The sequence below is a fragment of the Pseudopipra pipra genome, chromosome 8, assembly GCF_036250125.1.
Source record: "Pseudopipra pipra isolate bDixPip1 chromosome 8, bDixPip1.hap1, whole genome shotgun sequence".
Lineage (NCBI taxonomy): Eukaryota > Metazoa > Chordata > Aves > Passeriformes > Pipridae > Pseudopipra > Pseudopipra pipra.
The window spans coordinates 23,536,216-23,560,328 of record NC_087556.1 but is presented as its reverse complement, the minus strand read 5'-3'; the positions used below and the strand labels follow the sequence as shown (position 1 = coordinate 23,560,328).

The window sequence follows — 24,113 nt, the reverse complement described above, 5'->3', positions numbered from 1 at the left end:
AGCATCTTTCCCCAGCCTGTGGAACAAGGCAGTGCAGGATGCCAAAAATGGGGTAAAGGAGAAAAGAGATCCAGTGATGCACAATAGGAACACGTGAAGGGGTGCAATGCATGACAGATTCTTGAAGGCCTGGTGTAGCCTATGTTCCCAGGACAGGATTTCTAGTCTAGTACCTTTGCACTGAGATTAAGAAACACAACAGACTTGGGGAGAATAAGCTGGACAGTGCATGTCCCAGACAGGATAGCAAGAACTGTGCCAGTGAGAACTCTTATTGCTGAGAAAAATCAGGGAAAAATAATTCAACTCCTGCAAAAGTCAGGCAATAAGCAGAACTAGGAGGACAGCAATAAAGGCTCCAGGTTCTCTTTTTGCTGAGCCATCTCTCATTAGCAAACCAAAACTGTTTTTCATAGCGGGACCTTACTTGTTCTGCCTCCCTTTCTGCTACAAGACTTTGGTTCTGCAAAACTAACAGGAAACCTGCTGCATGTGGGTTGACCAAAAAACTTGGCTACCAGTGTATTGCTCCTGTGTCAAATCAGACTGGTGTCAGTTGTTCCACAAGCCACAAACTGTCATTCTGTGGCACACTGCCTCTGCTGATCTCAGGACTTGTTAGCATCTATGCCTTCTTTAAATTTATCACCATTGCCTTCAGGATAGAAATGCTTGTCCTGGCTGGTCAGGTCTTGCAGACAAGTTAGAGCTGCTCAGCTGAATTGATGCTCACAGCTTCAGTGCAATGGGGTCTGGGTTTTGCTTTCTTTTTTTGATGTTAAATCATAGTTTGAAAAAACTCATCTTGTGTCCCTTATAATTGCAACATCTTACTGGAAAGCAAGAATTGTCATAATCTAAAAGCTTGGTCCTGATTCTGCAATGGAGACCAAATGGTAAGCAGGCAAGTGAAAAAATGCCACTAGTTTTATCAAAGGACCAGGTACACCATAGTGCTGATCAAGCCCTAGGAGATGATGCAGTCCCAACAATGCCAGCAGCAAGGAAAGGAGATCCTCAGGGACTCCAGCTGTAGCAAGGGGACAGGCAGGCAGCACAACCCTCAGGGCACAGACTTGTAATTTCTGATCTGCCTAAAATACAACTGTGACACAATGCTGCAGCAGGTTGTAAACTGGAGAAGCAAGTTGCCTGATTCCATCCCATGACTCTGGTTTCTTTTCAGGCCATATATATATATATATCTGTCACATTTTACTAAAAACTCTCACAGAAAGGACCATTTTTCTGCAGCCTCACTCAAGCTGCCTTAAGTACTTGTCACAGAGATGAGTTCAGCCAAATACCGTGTACCTTTGGCTCATCTCAAGACTTTTCCTTAAAAGCAAACTTTGATACTTCTGGACAAAATATGTTTGCTGTGAAATCCATGCCAGTATCTGAGAAGCAGACACTAAGAATAAATATACACAGACCCATGTTGATCAGGCCAGTTTCAAGCCTGCACAGAGAAATATAGTAAACATTCCTTGCACTAGTGGGAAAAGATATGTCATGTCGCCTGTGCTCATACCTTATCATAAACCTTACATTGTCCAGGATTTTTTCTTCTTACAATCCCACAGCCTACAAGAGGACAGGTAGAATTGATTTAAGTAAATAGTCCAGCTGTCACTGCCTTGGACAAAAGTCTAAATATATGCTCACGTGTAGAAAATGCTTAAAGAATCATGATGCAAAAGAAGAAAACCTCTCCCATTTATAAAATATCTCCTTTACATTTTTTAAGCTTCAGGACTGCCAAGACCAATCCCAATATATTTTCAGATGTGACGGGCAGAGTTTTCAGTTAAAAAGTATTGTTTTAAAAATGCATATATATATATATAGAATGGCATTTTATATAAACTTTTCCATTAGAACATATGACAGAAAATGACTTTTCAATAAGCAGCAATCCGTGCATGCCAGTGAGGTCAGGGGGAGGGGAGAATCCTTTCAGGTTTGCCAGAACAACTAAAACCTAAGAATGTTTCAGTTTAAGAGTAGAGGTGGGAAGGAATCTCTTTTCCTGGTGCCACAAGCCATGAATTATTTTTGTCTTATTCCTTTTGCCATACACATACACACATGTATACCAAATTCAAACTTCCATATTTGGGAGAATTTTAAAAGAAGGGATCAGGATGGTGAGGAAGAGGATTTCTCAAGAAACACATACTTTCGTTATCTTACCACAAAGGGCAGCAGTTCTTTCACCATGCAGAGGCAGGAGCTGTAGTTGTTCATGTTTATAGCAAAAAGAAGCCCAATCACACAAAAACAGAGTGCTTGATCTTCCTGCTCTGCCTTCTGACATTCAAACAATTTACAAATTAGGTCTAAATGAGGTCTTCATCAGGGGAGAGGGAAATAGTGCTCAGAGGGTTTTAAGAAGTCAAAGACCAGGAAAGGTGAAAGGGGGAAAGTGTATATATGTAGCACATGCTACACACAGAGAGGCCGAGGATGCTGAGGCATGGAGACACAGGTGCTCTGCGGAGGAGGCGAGCAAAGCCTCATCTGCGTTTAACTCAGCCATGAAATGACTCCTAGAGCTTTCCTGCTCCGATCATTCCAGTCCTGACACAGACACGCTTGCAACAACTTTAATTCATTTGCCCTTAAAGCTCTGGGCAGCTTCCACTTCCCCAGCTCTTCACTCCACGCAATATGATTTGCTTTAGGGTTTTCATATTAAGTGTTTGGAGCATGTCAACTGTTTCCCCCCAAGCAACCAAGATCCTGAATAAAGCCCCTACTCTCCATCTGCAGGTTCAGGGCATGCTTGGTTGTGAGCAAGCACCAGAGTGAGAAATCAAAGCTGCGAGTCGGGCCACAAAGCCCCAGCCCTGTGTGCAGAGAAAGGCACACAAGGTTTCATCAAACAGACAGCACATGTCTGAGGCACAAGAAGGTTTAGTGGCCACCTCTCACACAGATCCTGAACCACCCAAAAACTTGCTGGGAAAGTTTTGCAGAAGCCAGAGTCTGAACCATCCTGACCATCAATATACAATAAGAGACAGCTTCACAGCACAAGCTATCACCTTCAGTATCTGTAATCAGGCTGGGCTGCAAGGCAGGCCAAGAACTATTGAATTTCACTGATAACTGAGATTAGTCAGATGAAGATAGGAAGGAGATCAGGCAAAATAGATGGTGTAGAGACAGGGAAAGGACAGGAAAGACAAGAAGGTGAGTAATAATTTATTATCATACTTGATGTCAGTATACTGGGAAAAAATTTACACATAAAATTGTGGAGGAGGGAAAGGGTTGTACCGGAAAGGACTGGGTAAAGGCCTCTTCAGGCACACACCTCAACTCTGCAATGGAACAGAGGATTCCCTAATAAACATTGTCCTTTGGCAAAAAGAAATATCTGAAAAAGGGATAAGAAGTACCACACTGCCTCCTGCCCTTCAGTAAGCTGCTGTCGAAGTGGAGCAGGACAACCTGCTGGCAGTCACTCCTCCAACGCTTCAAGGAACAGAAGTCTGGAAGCTTTAGATGCATAGGCAGTTCTGTGGGCAGGAGCGTGAAACCACAGTTTCCTCTTTTCCTTTCCACAGCCTGCCCTATTCCCATGTGCTCTGAGAATTTAGGAAGTCACATCCAAAAACACAGTTATTAAAAGAACAATTTTCACTTGGCAAGCCAAACACCCGTACACAGAAATGCCAGAACCAGGCTCACTGACATGTCCTACACTGAAATGAGCACATTACTCAAGCATCACTATTTGATTCTGCAGCAAGTTACAAGTGTCCTGGTTGAAGATGTCATTGATCTTTACCATGTCAATACAGAAGATCCAATTACATGGCCATCAATTCACGTTAGGCTGCATCTCTGTGGACTCCAGTCAGAGGCTGCACTGGGAGGAACTGATGAGTTTACCACAGCTCAGAGACGCCTACACTAAAGTCCACTCTAAATAACAACTGGCCAGCAAGTACCTGCAACGCTCATGGGTTGCTAGAGCTTCACACAAGGCCATTGATACTGGAGTTGGGGTGACTTGAGAAAAATATTAAAACTTTAAACATAGCAGAGGGTATCCAGAGGGAGGAATCATTCACTGTATAACCCTGCAAGACAATCAGGCAAAAGGTTTAAAAATAGAACAAAGTGTTTCTTCCTCAGGATACAACACTGGATTGGAAATGAGGCTACGAAACCCAGAACACTAACAGGTTCAGAAAGAAGAGATGAGCTGCTCACAGAGCTAGCCTCTGCAAATATGAAGGAAATACTGGTCCAGATGCAAACTCTAGCCAGGGAAACCCTAACCTCCCCATCACTGGAAGCTGGGAAAGAACAGGCATAAAAGGATCTTTTTGCTCATCTTGTTTCTTACCTTCTCCACAGACATCTACTACTGACCACTGCTGAACACCAAACCCTGGGATAGGTGGATGCTGGACTGACCCACTGTGGCCAGAAGAACAAGAGAAATGTCTGCCTTCGTCAAGCCATGGCCCATCCAGCTCACCATTTTGTCTCCAACATCTGAACCAGATGCTGTTCAGAAAGAACATGTAAGCTTGGCAACCTTTTGTGGTCATTCTCTTTGTACCACCCCAGCATCCATAACTGATGTATTAAGGATTTTGAAGAGTGTATCCCCACCTAGTTCTCCGTTATGAATCTGCTATCTATGAATTTGGCAAATCACTTTCAAAACTAGTGGCATCATCTACCTTCATAACCTTCTGGAGCAGTAAGTTCACTACACACTGTGTGAAGAAATACTATCACTGATTTTTAAGCAATCTCCTAGTAAATTCAAATGTCTCTAATTCTACTGTTGTAGGATTTGGTGAATAACACTTCCATATTCAGGCTTACCCACCATCATCTTACTCTCCATATTTTTTTTAGACTGGTTTTATCAGGACTGTCTAACAGAGGCAACCAAATATCAGCACGTCATTAATTTCTGCAGAGTGTTTGACTTGGGACCAAACATGGGGAAAGGCCACAAAAACACAGATACAAACTAGTAATGCAGCCATTTCTTTGGCACAGAGGAGTGTGCCTGTGCTGTATCTTGTCTTCAAACCCTGTTGTTCATTGCTCCTTCTGAGGCAGGTTAGACTTAACTGGTTGCTCCAAGCTTTGAGACTTCAACCAGATTGATCACTCCTAGACTGGCAGGGAGCCATATCACTGTCTCTGCTGTGAGAGCTGGAGAGCCAACACAGGTCTGAGGACCATTAGGGTCTCACAAACCATAATTTGGGAAGCAGACGACTGAGACATTGCACAGTGGCAACAGTACTGTTCACCTGCACTCAGTATTACTAAAGTACCTCGTATTTTCCACCACATACCAGGAACATGAAGCCTTTGCTTTGCCAGGCTCCAAACTTATCTGAAGTGGTCTGCACACTGTCCATGTTCCCAGATTGCCTTGAGACCATCAGAACACAGATGCTAGAGAAACATTATTGCTTTTCTAATATCTGCAGCAGGCTCCCTTGCTTCTCCACTGTCAAAGAGGAGAAAATCCAGAGGAAGTATATGGAAAAGGAAAACAGGCTCTAGGCCAAGACAGAAAATAGGATGCAAGAGAAAACATCTTCCATCAGACAGTCCTGCTCCATCTCCATCCCTTATTAAATCAGCTGGAACAGCTGAAGCAGGTCACTGAACAAAGCACAGGTGAAAAGCTCAAGACAGCTGTACCAGGAGGAAGAGACCAAGTACAACAATAGTAGCAGTTGCTGCTTGGCCCAGCTTAGTCTTCAATTGCTTCTTCTGGAGAGTTCACTTCTTTTAGTTGTGGGGTAGAGGTACACACACAGATGACCACCAGACTTCTTTTTTAATCCTGAAAAAACCCCAAAGCTGTTGGGTTACAGCTTGCAAGCCTCTAACCAGCCCCCACACTAATAAATCTCTGGGACTATCCATCACCTTGATACAGGTCTCTCTTCTCAAAGGAAATGGGGTCTTTCTTGTCATTAGCTGTCTGTGTCTACCAACCATAGCAGGGGCTAATTCAAGTCCTCTTTGATGGACAGTCAAGACTTAAAGGAATATGTACCTCAATCTCAGAGGACAGAGAACAAGGATTTACCCATTAGACAGGACAATGCATGTTAAAAGCTGTCTTTAGTACCTGGTCCCAAATTAGCCCTGCATCTGTGAAGTGTCAGGAGGCTTACAAAACAGTAAGAGTACATCCCATATGCCTGCATGAGGGATAGTGAATGGAGCATCACAAACCCACAACACCTCTTTAGAGCAAGAAAGTGGTTGCAGCAGTTGTGCTTTATGCAGGTAGGAGGGAAGGTAGAGAAGACCTGACAAATTCTAAATAATGAACCAATGAACACATTACACTACACAGAAAGAACAGACTTTCCATACTGTTTTCCAGTCTGGAGCAGTCTCACACTGCTCTGAAAAGAAACCAGAGGCAACGGAGCCAAGGAGAGAGTCAGAGCTGCACAATTCCATCTATGTTTCCAGTGTCCAATTCCACTCACAACAGAGATGCAGAATGCCAGCAACCCAGGGAAACTGAAGCTTAGCTACAGGCAAGAGGCACTCTGGCATGCTCCATTTTGAAGCATATTAGCACACAAGCCAGATGCACAACTGCACATATTGCGGAGAAATTCCCATTCTTCAGAGGAACTCGTCTCCCTTCAAGCCTGACTATCTCCTCTTACTCATTTGCTCCTCTCCAAACTCCAGCCTCTCTGGTCCTGCTCCCATCTTCTTTCTACCTTCTCCAACATTTCAAAAGTAGCTTGCTTTACTGATCTAGAACCAGACTGATGCATTTGCTCATTTTGAACAGTCTACCACTTCTCATCTTTTGTGAGAATCGAAGTGACCACAGAAGGCTGGGATGGGAGACATCATCACCCTGATGTGTGCCAAACCTAATATGGGAGAAGCCCATCTCTGAGACATGCTTTCATTTTTAATAATATTTTCTCTAGGCCTGAAGATATTTATGTAGGCAGTGTTTTGCTCTGTGTCAAAATGCCAAAATTAAGCAGCAAGTGTTAAGTCAGAGATTTACATTTATGACTTCTGTAAATTCGTATCATCTTCAGCCTCATCCCGAGCACACTGATGACAGAGCCTGTCCAGGATTAAGGCAGTGCTACTGTAAACATCCTCCCACTCTGCAAGGAGCCACCTTCTGTGCAGAACCCTTTCTTCAGAACTTTCCTACAACCCGTATTCCTACACTTATACATCCCCTCTCCTGAGCTGGAACAGAAAAGTTTGTAACTGTAGATTGGCAGAGCAACATACATTGCATACCACACACCTGAAGAAAGTCTGCTTTTCTCTTCCTCTTCTTCTTCTCCCTCTTCCATTCCTCCCTCCCAGCCTTTCCTGAGAGCACTGAATGATAAATAATTTAATCCCTGCTTGGAAAAAAGAAACTCTCTCCCCTGCTCCTAATCCAGAGATGCAATGCTAAACCTTGCCCCTTGGTTTCCTTCTAAGTTATTCTTTGCACCCATTTATACATACAGATGCATGTATAAAGCCACATCCACACATGTCTATTTCTTGAGTTGGTACAAGTTATTTGGACCATCAAGCTGTGCACAAGACTCAGTGCAGCCACCAAACATTCTGTGCTGGAAGTTGGCCATTGCCTTCCCAGGGATATATGCAAATTCCTGTTGGATACAACAGCTCTAGTTAGAGGTAGAATTAGACAAACATGCCTTAAATAAGTGCTTTGCACAGCATGGACTTGATATGCAGCATAAAGCAGACTTGAATTGATTCCATTGATCTTAGTCATAAAACATATCCTAATGCTCCAAACAAACTAATGCATTTTGGATAGCCTACAAATTTGACTCAGCAAGTACTTGCATCAGAAAATTACCATTACCTGCAGTCTCCTGTACACTTTTTAGTTTCCTTCATGGAAACTAGGACTAACACCTGCCTTCATGTGCACATAATCATCACTTCCTTGTCTTAATAAATAAAGAACTGGTGCTTTACTATAATTCTTCTTCCTGCAGCAGTCTGAAACCTTCACTCTCATAAATTCAGTCCTTTCTCAGTTCTTTTCCAAATACATTTTTATTCCTAGAAGAACCAAGGGCAGGGGGGAATCCCCCAAAGAGGCCCAGTGCTTCCCTCCTTGTAATGAAACCCTGTAATGGAATGCCCTGCACTCCAATTAGGAAGAAATGCTAATTTTCTCCAGTTGAGCACCCCCTCTAGATGTATCTAATTTGTTTCACTGCTTTCATCTCTCCCCTCCATCACATTTTCATTTAAAGGTTATGATCTGTTTGTGCCCTCCATGCGGCGCCCTGACAAGACACCCCTATGAGAGGTTGCAGAGGCCGTGTCGCCCTTGCTAACCTCCTTCCCAAACAAAAACCAAAGCTTTTTTCCCTCCACTGCCTCTTTAAGAAATGCAGAAAGATGAAGGGGAGGAGCAGGGAATTGGGAAGACAATAATTAAGAATAAGCAGTAAGCCCTCTTACAAGTTGGGTTGTTGGTTGTTTCCAACGAAAGGTTAGAGACCTTTGCACCATGACCAACATCAGTATGACCAGTGCAGGCCAGCTGGCAGCAACAGCATTACAGAGCTTTGCCACTTCTGCAGATCATTTTTGGAACAGCTGCCATGAAAGAATACCCTTTTGCAAAAGGTGTTGAGATATTAGATTGTTTAGCTCCTTGCAGGGCTGGGGAATACATTTTTCTCTCACCTGTCACAGAAAGAATCTGGTCAGAAAGGACATGAAAAGTTGGCTCAGCTGAAGAGAAGTCTCAGTAAAGCTTTCCCACTACTCTCTACATGGTTTATATCTTGTTCTGGGAGCCTGTGTTTTGATAAGTTCCTTCAGCAGAGCAGACACTTGAGATGGGTAGTGTGGGCCTTGGAATAGCTCTTCTTGGCATCCATAGATTTGTGCTGCCATGGCTGTGGGCAGACTTGTAACTCCTCAGGGCTGAATGCATCTGGACAGGATGCCTGCCCAAAGAGCTTTCTACAAAGGCTATGTGTATACTACATAGGACAAGGGCATCCAGATCACCATGCTGGTACCACACCATTTCTCACAGAAATTTCAAAGGACATTCTCACCAAAGGCCAATTATTAAAAAAAATAACAAAAATGCAGCCACCAGCCTACTTCCAAACCAGGCCTCTTTGCAGCCTGCCCCAGTATTCTCAAATAAAACAGTATCCCTGGAGCTGAACTCATGGTTTTCTCTACATACAAACCCTACTCCCAAGCCAAGCCATTCATTATTTGTGTTCAGCCTCTCCCTCCCTTCACTTCAAATTTCTCCTTCAATTCTTGTCCGTTAGAAAGGAAATCACTGATCTACATTCTCTAGATAGAAGTTTCGCCACACACCTGTTGTCAACACATATAAGTTGAAAGAGCCCGAAGAACCTCTTTGGAGGCAAGGCAGCTAAGCGGACTCTGACTGAAAAGGAATGAAAACTGCTGGGTTCCACCTGTGGCACAGCCTGGAATAATTCTGGAAAACCCTCTTGGAAAAAGGGGAAGAATAGCTGGACAGACTGCCCAGACTGAGCATTGAGCAGGCTGTTCTTGACAATAAGATGAAGCTGGAAAAGTACTACAAGAGTGTTTTCTGTTATTAATAGGCACTTTGCTAATACTGCCCAAGATACCAGCTCCCTCTCAGTCATTTCCTGCTGCAGCCACTGAATCCCATTGGTCAGAGCACTGTATGCTCCATTACAAGCTATTTCCTCTCTACGTTTTCAAGGCCTCCAAAAGCTTTTGCAGAAAGTCCTGATGATCTCCCTTCCTGTCCCCCTCCACAGCCACAATTCCCTCATAATTTGACTTTCTGGGACCACAAACGCGGAGCGGGAAGGAGGCACACAAAGATTTACTCTTCATAGATAGCACCCTTGCCCCTTCCTCCCCCTCCAGGCCCCCTCTCTATCTGGTCCATGCAAACAAACCCTGAGTGGGAAAGAGCGTTTGGAAGGGGCCTGTGTCTGGGCCAGCCGCCTTTCATCCAGAAGATGCCTCTTCCCGTTGGAAAATACAAGCATTGTGTGAAAACATTTTAATATATTCATGCACATTCCTATAGCTCGCAGGAGCGAGTGGGTCTCAGCACCCTCCCCTCCGTGCCTTCCAAATGATTTTCATAGGCAGCGTTGCACTGGGAATGCCACTTGTTTTCTCGAATGCCCGCAAGTATGTAAATTGTGGGAATATGCGGGCCAAGGGCTGCGGTTTTATTGTGCTGCAGAAAAGATTTTACTAATTACTCACCTAAACTCCAAAGCAGTACGCCTGCTTTTTTACAAAGCGGGAGAGCGGGGAAGGTGGGGGTGGTGGGAAGAGGAGGAGGGGGACTAAAAAAAAAAAAGAGGGGGGAGAAGAGAGAGTAAAGGGAAAGAGGGAGAAGGAAAGGGAGTGCAAGGGATGCATTTCAAAGTTTCTCCAGCAATTGGATGGGGGGAGAGCTGGGCCCAATGTGAAATCATAGAGGTCAAAGGTGGGTCTCCCTCCCTTGTGAGAAAGTGGTGAATCAGGACGGTTTATCAAACGATCATTTTCTTTTGAAACTGGGAGGCAGCGGCTGGGACAATTCTGCAGATGTGCTTGATGAGTTCGGGACAAAAATGGGCCGCCTCCTCCCCCTTACCCCCCTTTAAGGTCTCCCATCAGGGGTTGCTTCTCCCTCCACTGCTTCCAGGACCCTCCCCTCCCTTCTTCAGTGGTCAGCTGAGACCCCCACCCACTGACCGCCTTTGTATTCCTGGCCTTTGGACACAGTGACAGGGCCCTTTATGAGACCCCAATCAAGACCCCCATGTCACAGGTACCTAGTAGAGATACCAGACCCTTTTCAAATGAGGAACAACAAGGAAAATATGCTGGCCCATTGTCCCAGCACGGCACCAAGGGAGATGAAAGGGACAGGCTGCTCCCTCTCCACAGACCGCCTGCCAATCAACCCTGGTTATTAAGGTCACGATGTGGAAATTCTTTTGACCTATACCTAATCAAAGATGCACCAGGGACTTTTGAGACAACATGGGGGAAGGTGGGAGGGCAAGCATCCACCCGCCCTCTCCACCCATAAATACAGTGCACTTTCCAAAGAGAATTAGTAGGAGTTACTCCAGTTAGTGCTGCAGCACACTTGCCCCAAGTACCATTGGGGCAGCCAAGCTGAGCTCCACACTGGCATCCAGCCTCAGGAGAGCTTAAATTAAAAGCATTCCTCAGTTGCAGATTGAACAACACTGGAGGTGGCCAGAAGTCACAATCGAGGACATTGTGTGACAAGTACTAACCATCCTCTTTCCCATTTGATTTACACAGGCTGTGGGCTTCATGAAACATGCTCAGCACCATCCAACACCGGGCCCTGAAGAAGAAAAAAAATCAGTGGGTGTGAACCTATGAATCTCCAAAAGCTGAAGCACCTGGAAGAGTGGATGGATGCCAGCAGTGCAGAACAGACATTCTGAATCCCCCTTGCATGATACAGGATGAAGATACTAAGATGACATTGATGGTGGCAGTTCTTAAGACTAGGCACAGAGAGGAGTTAGGACCCACCTGCTGTGACAGAAAGATCAGATGGGCACAAAACTGTTGGAGTCAGATGGGATCAAAGAAGCACATCCCACCAGATAGCTCCAGAGCACTTGGAATATGGGCAAGATCAATTGCCCCTGAAAGGTTGTTCTGCATCACTCAGTGTCTGAGCCATCACCACAAACTTTGAACAGTCAAACACAATGCTTCAACCTGACAATAGTGACACAAGAAATTACAGACTACAGTCTGTGATAGTTCACACAAAAGGGAAAAAAATCCAAACTGCAAATGTTTTTCAGCATATATAGGACGCTTCTGCAAGTGCATGACTTTGAATTACATTCTCAGAAAAGCTACATGGTATAAATCATGGCCACCACTGGCACACTTAAGATTAGTCTTGAGAAACAAAAATTTCTGGCACCTGTCTATATGCACCGTATCTACCACCATGTAGAGAATACCCTTCCTGATCCTACTGCCAGCTTGGTGCTCTCATCATGTTGGCATCCTTCAAAGCCCACCTGGGTCAAGGTCCTAGTGAAAGAAAAACAAATTTGGCGTGGTAGCAGAGTGAAGTCATAAAAAGTGTGACAGTCACAGCAACCAAGCTGCAGGTTTCATTACGCTAAACACTGCTCATGTGTTGGCTTATTTTCCTGTCTTTTAGCTAGAAGGCACCAGTTCAGTGCTACTTGGAGCCCCTCAACTCTTGTCAGAGAGCCTGCAGAACATCCTATCAGTGGTTACCAACTGGGTAGGAGATAAAAAGTGGAAGATTCCAAAAGAGCTTTGGAACAAAGACTCGTGTCCTTACACAAATCCTACTATACGGATTCTCCACTCCACTGCAAGTCATTGCCATTCCTAAAACTGTCTCCTTGTTCCTTGGCTTATGCAATTGTTGAAGCAGGCAGAAAAGAGCTTTTTCTTCTTGATGTTGAACCAACTAGCTCTTACACCAGAAATTGCTTAGCTACAGCAAGGCATGGCCTGGTTTAGGTTGTTGAAAGCCAAGATCCAAACAAACACTTCTCACCAGCCCTCTCCTCCAGTTGCAGTAAGCTGCAATGTTCAAAGCAGATGTGAATTAAGCCCTGCAGCACAAAAGACAGATATTGCCTTTACTTCAGGGCAATATCCTGCACTATCACCCTCCTTTCAAATGCCAATGGTAGGCTGAGGACCAGTCTCCTGCTGTCCTCAGAGTGAATCAACACTCCTTTAGAGGGGCTAGGCTGCTATCTTAGGACACTACGGCTTCACTCCCCACCTCAGGGCACGAGCTTGCATCCTCTGAGTGACACCTCTGGCCTCCTCTGGGAGGAGTGAGCTGAACCTGGTTAGAGGCATCTGCACCTGGGGCTCTCACCGTGCAAGAAAGGTCCATCCCTCTGTGTCCCTTCCCGCCCCCAAAAACAGTCCTTTGAAAAGCAGGGGAGGGAACAGACACCACTCTAATTGCAGGAGTGAAACCTAGCATCCTCCTGCTCATCTACCTTTGCACTCCGTTTCTCTTTCTCTTTGAACCTCTGGTACAGCTTCTCAGGTCGCTGCCTTCCTGAGAGACCAGAAAAAAAAATACAGCAGTGATTACTATTGTACACTGATATGCAAGCTGGAAAAAGAGAGAGAAAAAGAGAGAGAGAACAGCCTCCATGTGTCAGACTATGAAAGGGCTTCGACTGAAGCCGCCTGAAAAACAAACCCTTAATTTAAATGTTAATGAAAGTGCTGAAGAGACATCAGAGGCTTTCATTTCTCTACAAGGAACAGAATCACTAGGTCTAGAATTTATGGCCCCCTTCACCTCCCCTCTCCTCTTCTCTGCTTCATCAGCCACAGAAGTTAGGAAAGGAAAAAAACCCTAATTTTAACATTAACTCCACACTTCCACCCAAGGATGCAATTGCTAAATTATCTGTTGGCAGGACACTGATCAAAGGTGGAAAAACAAAGGCACACTGCACAACCGAGCAAAGGTAAACAGCAGCCAAGGTCTGGTGAAGTTACCTTCTCCCCCTGCAAATTTAAAAAGCAAAGAGAAAACGATCGCAAACTGGAAATGGAAACCTCAAACCATAAGGCTGCCAGCCCCCTCAACTAAGTTTCTCCTGTCACATCGATTAAACAGATTCTCCTGTGCAAACCAAGCAGCACAAGAAAGATGCTTCCTCCAAGCTTTCTGAGACAGACTTTCCCCTCAAGCAAGGGGAAGGATGATAAAAAACTGCAGGGGGAGAAAAAAAAAATTCAATATATAACACAGCTACACACGATTAGAAACAGATGTCTGGGTTCTAACTCAGCTACTGCCTCCCAAAACCCGCTCACCTGCCCACAACCACTAGTGAGCCAATTCACACAGTCACAGAAAATATATACATTAGAGTATTGGCCAAAAGTGACAAAAAGGGAGGAAGTCATCAATCATGTGAGCTTTAGAGGGCAAAGGAAAGAAATTGAAGCGAAGAAAGGTAAGCTGCAGTTTCTCGAGCTATAGAAGTGTGTGCTATGTGTTTGTTTCCAGGCAAAAGCGACAAGAGACATGCGTGTACATGTGTTCATCCATGTGAAGAAGACCAAATAGAGTCATTATCACACAATTACAGATGGTAAAACAAAGTCTTCTTCCTCCCAACATCAAGGGAACAGTCAGGGCAAAGGGATAAGACACAGGTGTCATTTTAGCTCCAGAGGGGAGAAACTGATACTCATTTCCTGCTCTTCAGCTTTAGGGTGAAAGAGCAGCAAGTCAGTTATGACTATTGCATATATCTAGAAACCCACATCCAGATCACTCTCTGAGGTCAGTAAGCGATGGTAGTTAATGCCACCACTAACTCTGCACGTTCACCCTGGGATCTCACAGTTGAGCAGGTTCTTCCTGCCCTGCTTAAGAAACAGCTGCAGGTCAAAGTCCCCTCTCAATTATTCAAACCAACCAGGCTCTACAAAGATCCCCAAGGACGGCAGAGCTATTGCTGCTGGCTATTTTGCTGGCAGTGCACAAACCAGAATAAAATCCTGTTACTTGTCCTAAGTCCTAGCAGACTCTGAGAGGTTAACTGCATAAAGCTAGGTCAAAACAGAGTACCACTACAGCCAGCAGCTCATCTTGATATGTGATAGGGGAAATGTGCTGATAAAATGAGAGTGGGGGGAACATTATCAAACATTTTAACTGCAGCATGTTAGGGCTTCAATTGCACAGTTAAAACCACTGCTAAGTTGCTCTGATTCAAATGGGTTGGTTTGCTCTAATGCAAACTTCAAATCAGATTGTTACAATTCCACAAAAAGTTTCTAGATAACCATTAAAAAGAAGCCCTCAAAATTAATAATTTTAATTGTCTCTAATGTCAATTGCCCCATTCAGTCAAGTTTCCTGCCAGTAACCTTCCTCTTCCTTCTTTTACCCAACAAGTTTGGGGTACGTTTTAAAATTTGCCTGAGGTTGTCCACAGAGGCAGAAATCTCCTCAGATATTATTTCCCCATAATAATCCATGGGAGAGGCAATTAACAGAGATTCAAAATAGCATGTTCAAATAGAGGAGTTGGGTCTCAACGTCAACACTGCATAAATAGAAGAGAGAATCAGCTTGGCTTTTTTAATTCAACTGCTCACAGAACTACTTATTTGCCTTTAAATTAAACATTCAGTGAAGATAGCTAGTCTTTACTAAAACTTTCCTCCTCTCTGGAGTAAACCTGCACTTTGCCAAGGCAACATCTGCGAGGAGAGGTCATGTAGTGCAGCAGACTAATGGCATAGTTAGAAAAGGAGAGACTGTCTCTTCGGCTTACACACCCAAGGCATGTCTCTGCCACAACAGGGCACTTGATGGTTGCCTGATGTTGCCCCAAATGGTACCAATGGTTTCCTAGCTCTCTATCTACACTTGGTAACCATTTTTGTGCCTCCATCTTCTCTTTTCTTGGTTTAAAATCTGACACACTTCAAGGACAACATGGGAAGACCTGCTCTCACAATAAATATTTTAAAATTAAAATAGCAAATGCCAGTGGCCAGACCCAGTTGGAGAAGCCAGCTTAGATCTGGATACTTTTTTTAATCCAACACCAAAAAATTTCTGAATCCAAGATTAATAATCAATTTAACATCAAGGTCCACTTTTTTCTTTCCCCTCCAGTTTACGGCGTACAGTGGTCCCTTACTCTTTCCTGGCTACTGCCACTTCGGGGAACCACAAAGCATGAAGGTGCCACTACTCTACCAGAAACCCCTGGGATTGCTTCACTTTGCACATTCGAATTGGTCCACTGCACTCAGGCTTGCCCTGGTCCCTGAGCACACATAAGTCACTGCAGTAAGCACCAGTAAATGAAAGTTTAACATCTGCATGATGCAGAGTTCAAAAGGCAAATGAACTTGGGGGAAGGGGATTACAAGCAACTAAGAGACATGGCTTAGGGTATGCAGCCTCTCTGTTAGTATAACATTTTACAAATCCATGGAGAAGGGCAGCTCTGGAGACCAATTAAACCAGTTGTTGAAGCAAGCTGAGGCATACTTATTTTAAGTGTCCTAATTTAAGGATACTCTCAGACTCTTCTCTAGTCCCTGTGTCACATGCAGTGTAGGATCTGCTCTCCCAAGCACACCAACCAGCATAGCTTTGGAGAAAACTTACTGAAAACCCAGAAGGAACAGAACGCCCTCCCCATCCCCACTACCCTGTCGGGCACTGTTAGGGGTCCCTAAAGCAACGAAGCTCCAACACCACACATGGATGTCCAGGGACTTCCATGGCTGAAAAGATTATACAGAGGACTAAGCACAGTTCTCCCCCTCACAGAATGAACAGAAGATCCAATACTCTTGATACACTTTTACTATCTTTTACTCTACTTAATCTCCTTTATGGGAATCATTCTGTTTGCAGACCCTAAAAACATCCAGTCCAGCACCACTACACAAAGAGCAGGAAGCCTCCTCCCCAGCTCAGCACAACTGCAGGATGATCTTTGCAGTGACACAGAGAAACTGTGGACAAATCAAAGCAGAACACCTAAGAAAGATTCCTGAAGCCAGAGAAGCTGTACTTTAAGAGCACAAGTCTCTGACACATTTGGGTGTACAAACACTGTCCATTAGAGCAGCAGTCCAGCAGTGCAGGACTATAGCAGACACAGCAGAAAACCCAGCTGTGGGTCAGGAGCACATAGGATACTTTGTAAGGAAGCTTCACACAGAGGAAGATATCACTGGAAAGCAAGAAAAGTTTCAGTCCTGCCCATTAACAGCTGGGGTTCAGTAAGAATACAACCCTGACTACTCTAGAGAGTCCTAGTCCCAGCAAACTTCCAGGTCAGGCAACTGCAGCCTCTCCAAAGCCATTTCGAATGGGTAGAGTTGGAGGAGCCTTCCCTGCTCCTACCCCACTGCACACAACCACTTTGAGCTGTTTCTGGTCTCTGTGTGTCCATAGTAGAGAGAGCTGGTGGGTTCTCAGCAGCAAAGGGCCAAAATACTTCGGTGGTTGGAGACTGATTCTACAGCAGTTCTACACCAGCAGAACTACCTGTCCTGATGGAGGAGATCTCAGTTTACATCAGGACAAGCGTGAAGGGAGAATCAGGAGAGCATGTCAAATGTTTAGGAGGAAATGGAGGTTATAGGCCACGTTCAGCCTCACTGAGGAACAAATGCATCCAAACTCTGGCAAGAAGGATGCGGGCTGTAAGGGAAGAAAAGCTTCAGACTCCAGTGCATAGGGAATGCATATGGGTGAAATATGGGCTCTTGCAAATAAAACAGAAACTACAGAGCTCCCCAAAGCAGACCTTGCTAGAAACCAGATATTATCTTTTTGATATTCACACTCATTAGACAGCAAGTAATAAAACCTATTAGTGAAAAATTCATCTCCCCTGCCCCTTGCCCTGGCCCTCCCCCACCACATGCCCTCCTGCTCTGATCCTCTCTCTCTTCTAGGATGGCTGTGATTTGTTCTGAGAAGCGACAGGTTTATAGGTTAGCCGACACCTTCTCTCTGTGGAATTTTAATTAACTTCTCCCATCGTCAATATGTTAAGGAGCAGGGTTCCCATTATACGAGGTCAGCAGCGTGTTTCGGACCTTGCTATATCAGCCGTCAAATTGAAGAATTAATGACGTGGCTAATTGGCTCTAATTCTCCACACCTCCCTCCCTAAAATATGGAGGGGTAAGCGGGGGTGCAGTAGGATGGCCTAGTGGGAGAGGCTGGTACAGTGCACAGTCTCATAAAAAAATGAGAGTGCACAATTTAAGCTCACTTGTTCATGGGGTAGCTGTTCCACCACCTCCAATTTATCACCCTGCAGGGAGGAAGGGGGGTAGGGGTGGGGAGACTGAGGGTAAATATTGTGACAGAGAGTGTGCACAAGCATGCACACCAGGGAGAGGAACACTGTCCTGACAAGAGGCCACGGCAGCAGGTCATCACTTAGGAGTAGGAAGCAGCATGTCACTGGGCTCTAACCAGCCCAGTGGCCTGAGCCACAGCCTGTCTGCTAGAAAAGGGGCCCTTGCAGCACAGAAGACAGAAGAGGGCTTCTATCTCGCATCTTGCAAGTCCACGAATGCACATGGCACTTCTTCAAAAACACTATCTGTCTCAAACACTCGGAGCAAAGGAACAAGGGAAGAGCAAAATCATAGCAAGGCTGGAGTGTCATTTCCCTGATAATGCCATCAGCTCTGTACCACTATGTTTCTGCTGCCTGCAAAACAAGCTTGGAAATCTAATAAGAACAGCGGTTGTGGGAAGTATTTTGGTTTTGCACAAGCCTAAAATTCAGTAGTTGCAGATATCACATGGGCAGCAACAACGGCTTTTCTTCCCCTCTTCCTCAAGCTACACCGAGGAAGAATCTCTCTTGCATGCAGAAGACCAGCTAAACCAGGGAACCAAAGAGATACATCGTTGCTGGTCAGTGTGAGATTTTAAAACTGAGAGTTTAAGTTTCTCAGATTCTCACTTCCTCAAGAACAGGAGCACTTTGAAAAACATCCTGGAAGATACTGCTGTATGTACTGTCCTTGCCTCCCATGCTGAAGTTGTAGTTGTAGAATTACACCTGCTCTAGAAGCACAGACAATAGAGGCTGGAAAACCTCATCCCCGAACTCCACTTCATCTTTCCCAGTTCAGCATGTTCAAAGAAAACTGAGCTTTAATCAATGCATACAGCTCTTAAACAGGGACCTTTTCGCTCAGCATCTCTTCTGCCAGAGAATGAGAAAACAAGTTGGCATCTTTTCAGCACAGAAAAACTCAAGAGGATCCAAGTCACTGCTTGCAATTAGCAAGTCAGAGCTCTTTCAGAAAGAAAGAATGAACAGGTCCCACCTGAGGTGCTAAGAGGAACACAGGGCAATCTTCACGGCCTCTTTATGAGTGGATCACTCCACTGTTATAAGAAAAAAAGACCATATGCTCTTCCCTGAGCACCTGCTGCAGGCAGAAGTACTTCACCCAAACCAAGTCCCTGAACTGTCACATTGGTGTCTCTGAAAGATTTGTGGACGCACAGCCTATCCAACTCCTTTACTTCTCTCTGTTGGAAATTGGGAATAAAGAGATCTCAGTTACCTTAATAATGGGCTGATAGCAATGGACCACACTCGATCCTCTGTCTGCACTGTATGTAGACACTGACCAACTCTGCCCGCGGACAGGGACCAAACCTAAAGAGAGAGATGCATGTTATGCCACATCATCCAAAACTGCAGAAGGTAGGATGCACGCTGCTAATGTTGTGCTGGAAGAGCTGCCGAAATTGCCATGCTTACCTTCCCCAAGTTCCTCTCCCTGAATTCCCATTACTTATTTTTGAGGAGCAGAGCCTTCAATCACTGGCAGAAACATCTCAACTTATGAGTATGACGTTCCACCCGACTGGTTAGGGAGAGAGCACCCCCATCACCACTTGCTCTCTAGGGGCACCACTCAACACAAAGTTATCACCTGCTGTAGTTAAATAAACAAGAAGTGGGATTTGTTCAAATATGTTCTCTTGAATAGTGTGGAAAGACTTTGTAGCACCCCTGAAAAATCTTCATTAATATTATCTGTAAAATTAATTGTTCACCAGCCTGTAAAATAGTTTTCTTTTATAAATCCACCCCCTTCAGACCAAGTTTAAGTGTACCCCAGGCTGTTTTCAAATAGGTCCCCCTTGCTCACTGACAATGTGAGAAAATCTCTTCCCTCCCCCATCAGTGCAAACATGCACATCCCCTTCCACCAGTTCACCCCTTTGTTTCTGGATCCTAATAAAGGCCCCAAAATTCTTGCTGGAGCCTCTGCCTGTGGCCCTCATTTTCTCCACCTTGCCATCATTCTTGGCCCATGGGAGGCAAGCCCCCCCTTCTCTGTAACCAACCCCCAATGTTTCACTTCAAGACTTCAAAGCAGGGAGTGCCCTATTTGTTTGTTTGTTGATAATGCCCAGGATTGCAGGCTATTCTTGTCAGCGGGGAATTTAGCACCTAGTGTCAGCAAAAGCAGCAGAAAAGCTTAACTCCTTTAAGGCATCCCTATCTCCTACAGGTTAAAAATATTGCTCAGAGCACACTATCTGCTGCCTATCACACAGGAATGTACATTAGCAGCTCTTCAGGGCTTAGTCCTAATCAACACTCGGCAGAGCCCTCAATAGCTTAGACACTTAGAGCCCCTTTAAAAGGCTGGTAGGGATTCCCTTCCACCCTCCAAGAGTCTCATTCGTGCAAACAAGACAGCCTACAAAAGAGATGATAAAAAATAAGAGGTGAACATCTCCAGAACATATGCTGTGGGGAGCACTGGGTGGGCAAGATCTCACACTAGCTCCAAGGAAAACAGCCTTAAATTCCCCTCTGGCCTTCAGGAATTTGTTCTCAAGGTCGGGGATGTCTGTCCTCCAGCTGTCAGAGAAGCAGCAAAAAGGAATTTCCCAGAAAAGAGGCTCCAAAGACCGGAGAGGAGCAGCCCTGTTAAAGTGTGAGACAAAGCAGCATCAAGGCCTTGCTCCCAGGAGGCAAACGGCATTCCCAGTAGTGCCTTTTGCATCTGAACACTGCTTTACTTGGGAGTGATTTTATCCAGGAGTACATCTGTACAGAAGGACAACAAAAATAAATAGGGTCATGCTGCTTAGCAGCCTGTCAGGTAGTTACCCATTTCCACATGCTTCCTACAAAACCTTGAAAGAGACATTTAAGTCTTCCTTTGCTCCAACTTCCCCTCTTGCAAAACAGGAATAGCTGTTTTTCTTCTAACCTCTGTCAATGCTCTATGAGAGGAACTAGGGACCAAGAGTATTCATCAGCCTACCCTGAGCAAAAGCCAAAGTTTTCAACATACAGCAAACCAAGAACCATTAAAAAAAAAACCAACAACCCAGACAAAAAAAACCCCACCACAAATAAATGATCATTTAGGAACATAGGAAAAGACATCATGCCATCCTTTACAGAGACTGAATATGTATCAGAGAGCAAGTTAAACCACACTGTACCACAAAGCAAGGATGGGTTTGAGATACATAGAGCAAATTTCACATTAAATGGCACAGATCTCCACTACAGTGTAGACAGATATACAGTGAAAGAAGCAAAATATCAGCTTCTGCCTTCTGCATGTCCTAGTTTAAGCCAGCAGCTGATGTTGTAAACCTCTGCCAAATTTCTTCCTTAAAAGCCTGGCACAGCAAGCATCTTTTCAGAGACATGAGCCTATACTAAGATAACCAGTGCTCCTCCTGCAAGGAGTACAGGCTCACAACAGTTCTGCTGACACTTAAATATTCATGGCACAAGACCTCTGAAGTCACCTCTGCAGCAGCACCTGCAGCTGCTGAAACATCACTGCTCACCTTCGCTGTTCGGTCCCGGGAGCCACTGACAATGAGGCCACCTTGGAAATCCACACAGTTCACCTCCTGTTCATGCGCAGAGAACTTGACACTGTAGGAGCCATGGATCTTGTGAAGGACAATACTTCCATCCCTGAAAAACAAATCACCAAACAGGGAGTTTGTATTAGCTGCATCTCCCCTGGACACGCACCTTTCACTAGCGCTTAAGAGTGTCACAAAAAGACCAGGACTGGTCTCTCGTAGAAGCTGAAATTCATGTAGCATTATTAACCCTCCACCCTTCACACATCACCTGTTCTCTTGTGATCCCACATCTGGCCAGTCAAAGCCTGATCTGACGCACGTGAAAATTTTCCTGGCGATCTTTCCACCTTCCACTTTGTGTTAAGCTGCAGAAACTAGCAGAGTAACCATTCCTCCTCCTACTACTTTGAGCTTGCCAGAATACTATCTGTATGCTGAATGGCTGGAGTAAGGGAACAAGTTAGAGGACATTCTCACCCACGTCCAAGTCTCGGCTTTTCATTCATTTCAGAGCAGCCGTGTAGGGTGCTGTACTTTGAATTGACTACGCAGATATTTAAACTTTTTTCAAACAATACCGTTACTGGAATTTTAAATGCATGCCTTCATTTTCACCTGAATTTTGGGCTACAGTTCATGAGGGAGAGTCTCACCATATCCAGGGCAGACAGCCATGCTTGTCTCTCCCAGTTCCGTGCTTAACCGCTGTGTATTTTAATGGCTATAACTTTATAAGCAACACGTCTGTCATTTGCTGTAGCTGAAGAAGGCCAGTCAGATGCAAAATTAATTGGAGAAGTGTGTGTATGCTGGAACGCTTGGCAGTTTTCCCCCTCTCCACAATTATATCAGTGGATCTAATAAATATATACTTGTCCCTAGAAAGCTTTCTGCACCACTGCAGTCCCAGCTAACCAGCAGTACTGATTATTAGAACAGTCTAGCTACCCCGACTCTAACAGGGAAAGAAATGAAACTTGCACATCAGTCAGGTGTGCAATCAGTCAATCCCGATTCAACATCTTGTGGATGTTTACACAAGTTCAAAAGAGAAAAGGACACTTTATAAGGTCAACAGCATGAGACTCAGCTCCTTCACTGCTGTAGTAGAAGCTTTTCCAGGACAGAATCAAATTATAAGAGAGGAAGCAGCAGCAGTTGACCACAGCCAAGCATGAGGACACTGTGTAACAAGACTGGCCCCTCTGCTCTGGGCTGGAGTTACACAAAATCTTTCCAACTTCAGTGCCACGATCCTTGGGCTCCTTCACTCATGCAACTTACCCCCCTCCGCTGACAATGTGGGAGTTGACAAGAACGAAGCGACATACGTCCTCCTGGTGGCCAGAGAAGATGGCTTGAGGGTGGCGCTGCAAACCTGTACCCTCTGGACAGATGGGGTAGGCCTGGATGTTCTCTGCTTGAGACAGGTAGAGATACTCGCCATCCAGCTCCATCCACGGCATCAAACTGTAAACAGAGAGCAGGTTGAGGGCATGCAGGAGCGGGGAGAAGAAAACAAAACAAAACAATCTCACATGCAAAATAAAAATAAAAGACTGCATATGTAAATATACGAAGAAAAACAAATGCCCACTCAAGAAAACTGAAGTTGGAGTTGCAGGTCACATACAAAAGCAGACCTTCTCCAGCAACATAGGAAGCAGGTTACATTGCAGGCATTTTTCTAACCAAGAGCTGAGGAAAAGGAAGCATGGAATCTCTGAAGGAGAAGGTGGCCGAAAGTCTAGTGAGGTTAGACAGGAAATAGTTAAGGGTCCCTGAGCTTGCACATGAGCCCTGTACTTTTTAAGAAACTAGACTCTCAGGCATTGGTGAGCTGTGCTAAGCACTTCCGACAGAGCCTTCAATACGAGGCTGTTGGAGGTATTTTTCTACATGCACACCTCTTCCACTGCTGAGCCAAAAGGATTATTTATTCTTGAAACAAAACCAAAATACAGAAGAAAACAGGTTACAATGCACACTTAGGCAGTCAGACCTTTGCTCAAGATCTTGTTTTTGTGTAGCCGTCAGAGAACCAGAAAATAAGATTTCTGGATATAGCAAGGCCAGATACAAAGAGACCTGAGGCTCATGTCCTATGGGGCATGGATGCATGGAATTGTCTGTACTCTGCAGCCACTGCTGAGTGCACCAACACCCACAGAAACATTGAGCAAAACCAGCTTTCAAACTATTCAGGAACAAACTGTTTTGAAAGCAGGAGGGCTCCTCATGAAAACCTGTCTCCCTCTTTTTTTAGATCATTCATCCTCAGAGGTCATGCTTTTCTGCGTCATCAGAGCCACTACATGCAGCCGTACCTCACAACATCACAATGAACAACCAGAGACAAGCAAGAGGACAAGATTGCTCATTAGACAGAAGGTTCCTGCTTGCCTGTGTTCATCTCCAATAACAGGCTTTTAGTCACACGGACAAAGTAGTTGAGTTTATAGTGTCCATCTGGTACTTGATCATATGCATGGAAAAAAGAGGCATCTTTAGAGCAGCAGCTTTGGTTTTAGGCGGTCTTTGATTTCCTCTTCCTTCCTCCACTCCTACACATCCTCTAAAAGCAAGTGAATATCCAGCTTACCTAGACTACAGCCAGTTTCTGTGGCTCTCCTTTTGCTGCAGTTTAGCTTTTTAC

At 44.8% G+C, this 24,113-nt stretch overlaps 1 protein-coding gene across 2 annotated transcripts in view; it reads right to left on the bottom strand.

Annotated features, from left to right (window-relative positions):
* FBXW4 (F-box and WD repeat domain containing 4) overlaps window positions 1-24,113 on the bottom strand; it is a 60,491-nt gene that overhangs the window by 23,821 nt on the left and 12,557 nt on the right. For both annotated transcript variants that reach the window (XM_064663122.1, XM_064663123.1), the window contains exons 3-5: window positions 22,742-22,927; window positions 21,431-21,563; window positions 19,165-19,259 (exon numbers count right to left, since the gene is read on the bottom strand). In XM_064663122.1, coding sequence (XP_064519192.1) covers window positions 19,165-19,259; window positions 21,431-21,563; window positions 22,742-22,927 — 414 coding nt within the window. The remainder of the gene's footprint in view (window positions 1-19,164; window positions 19,260-21,430; window positions 21,564-22,741; window positions 22,928-24,113) is intronic.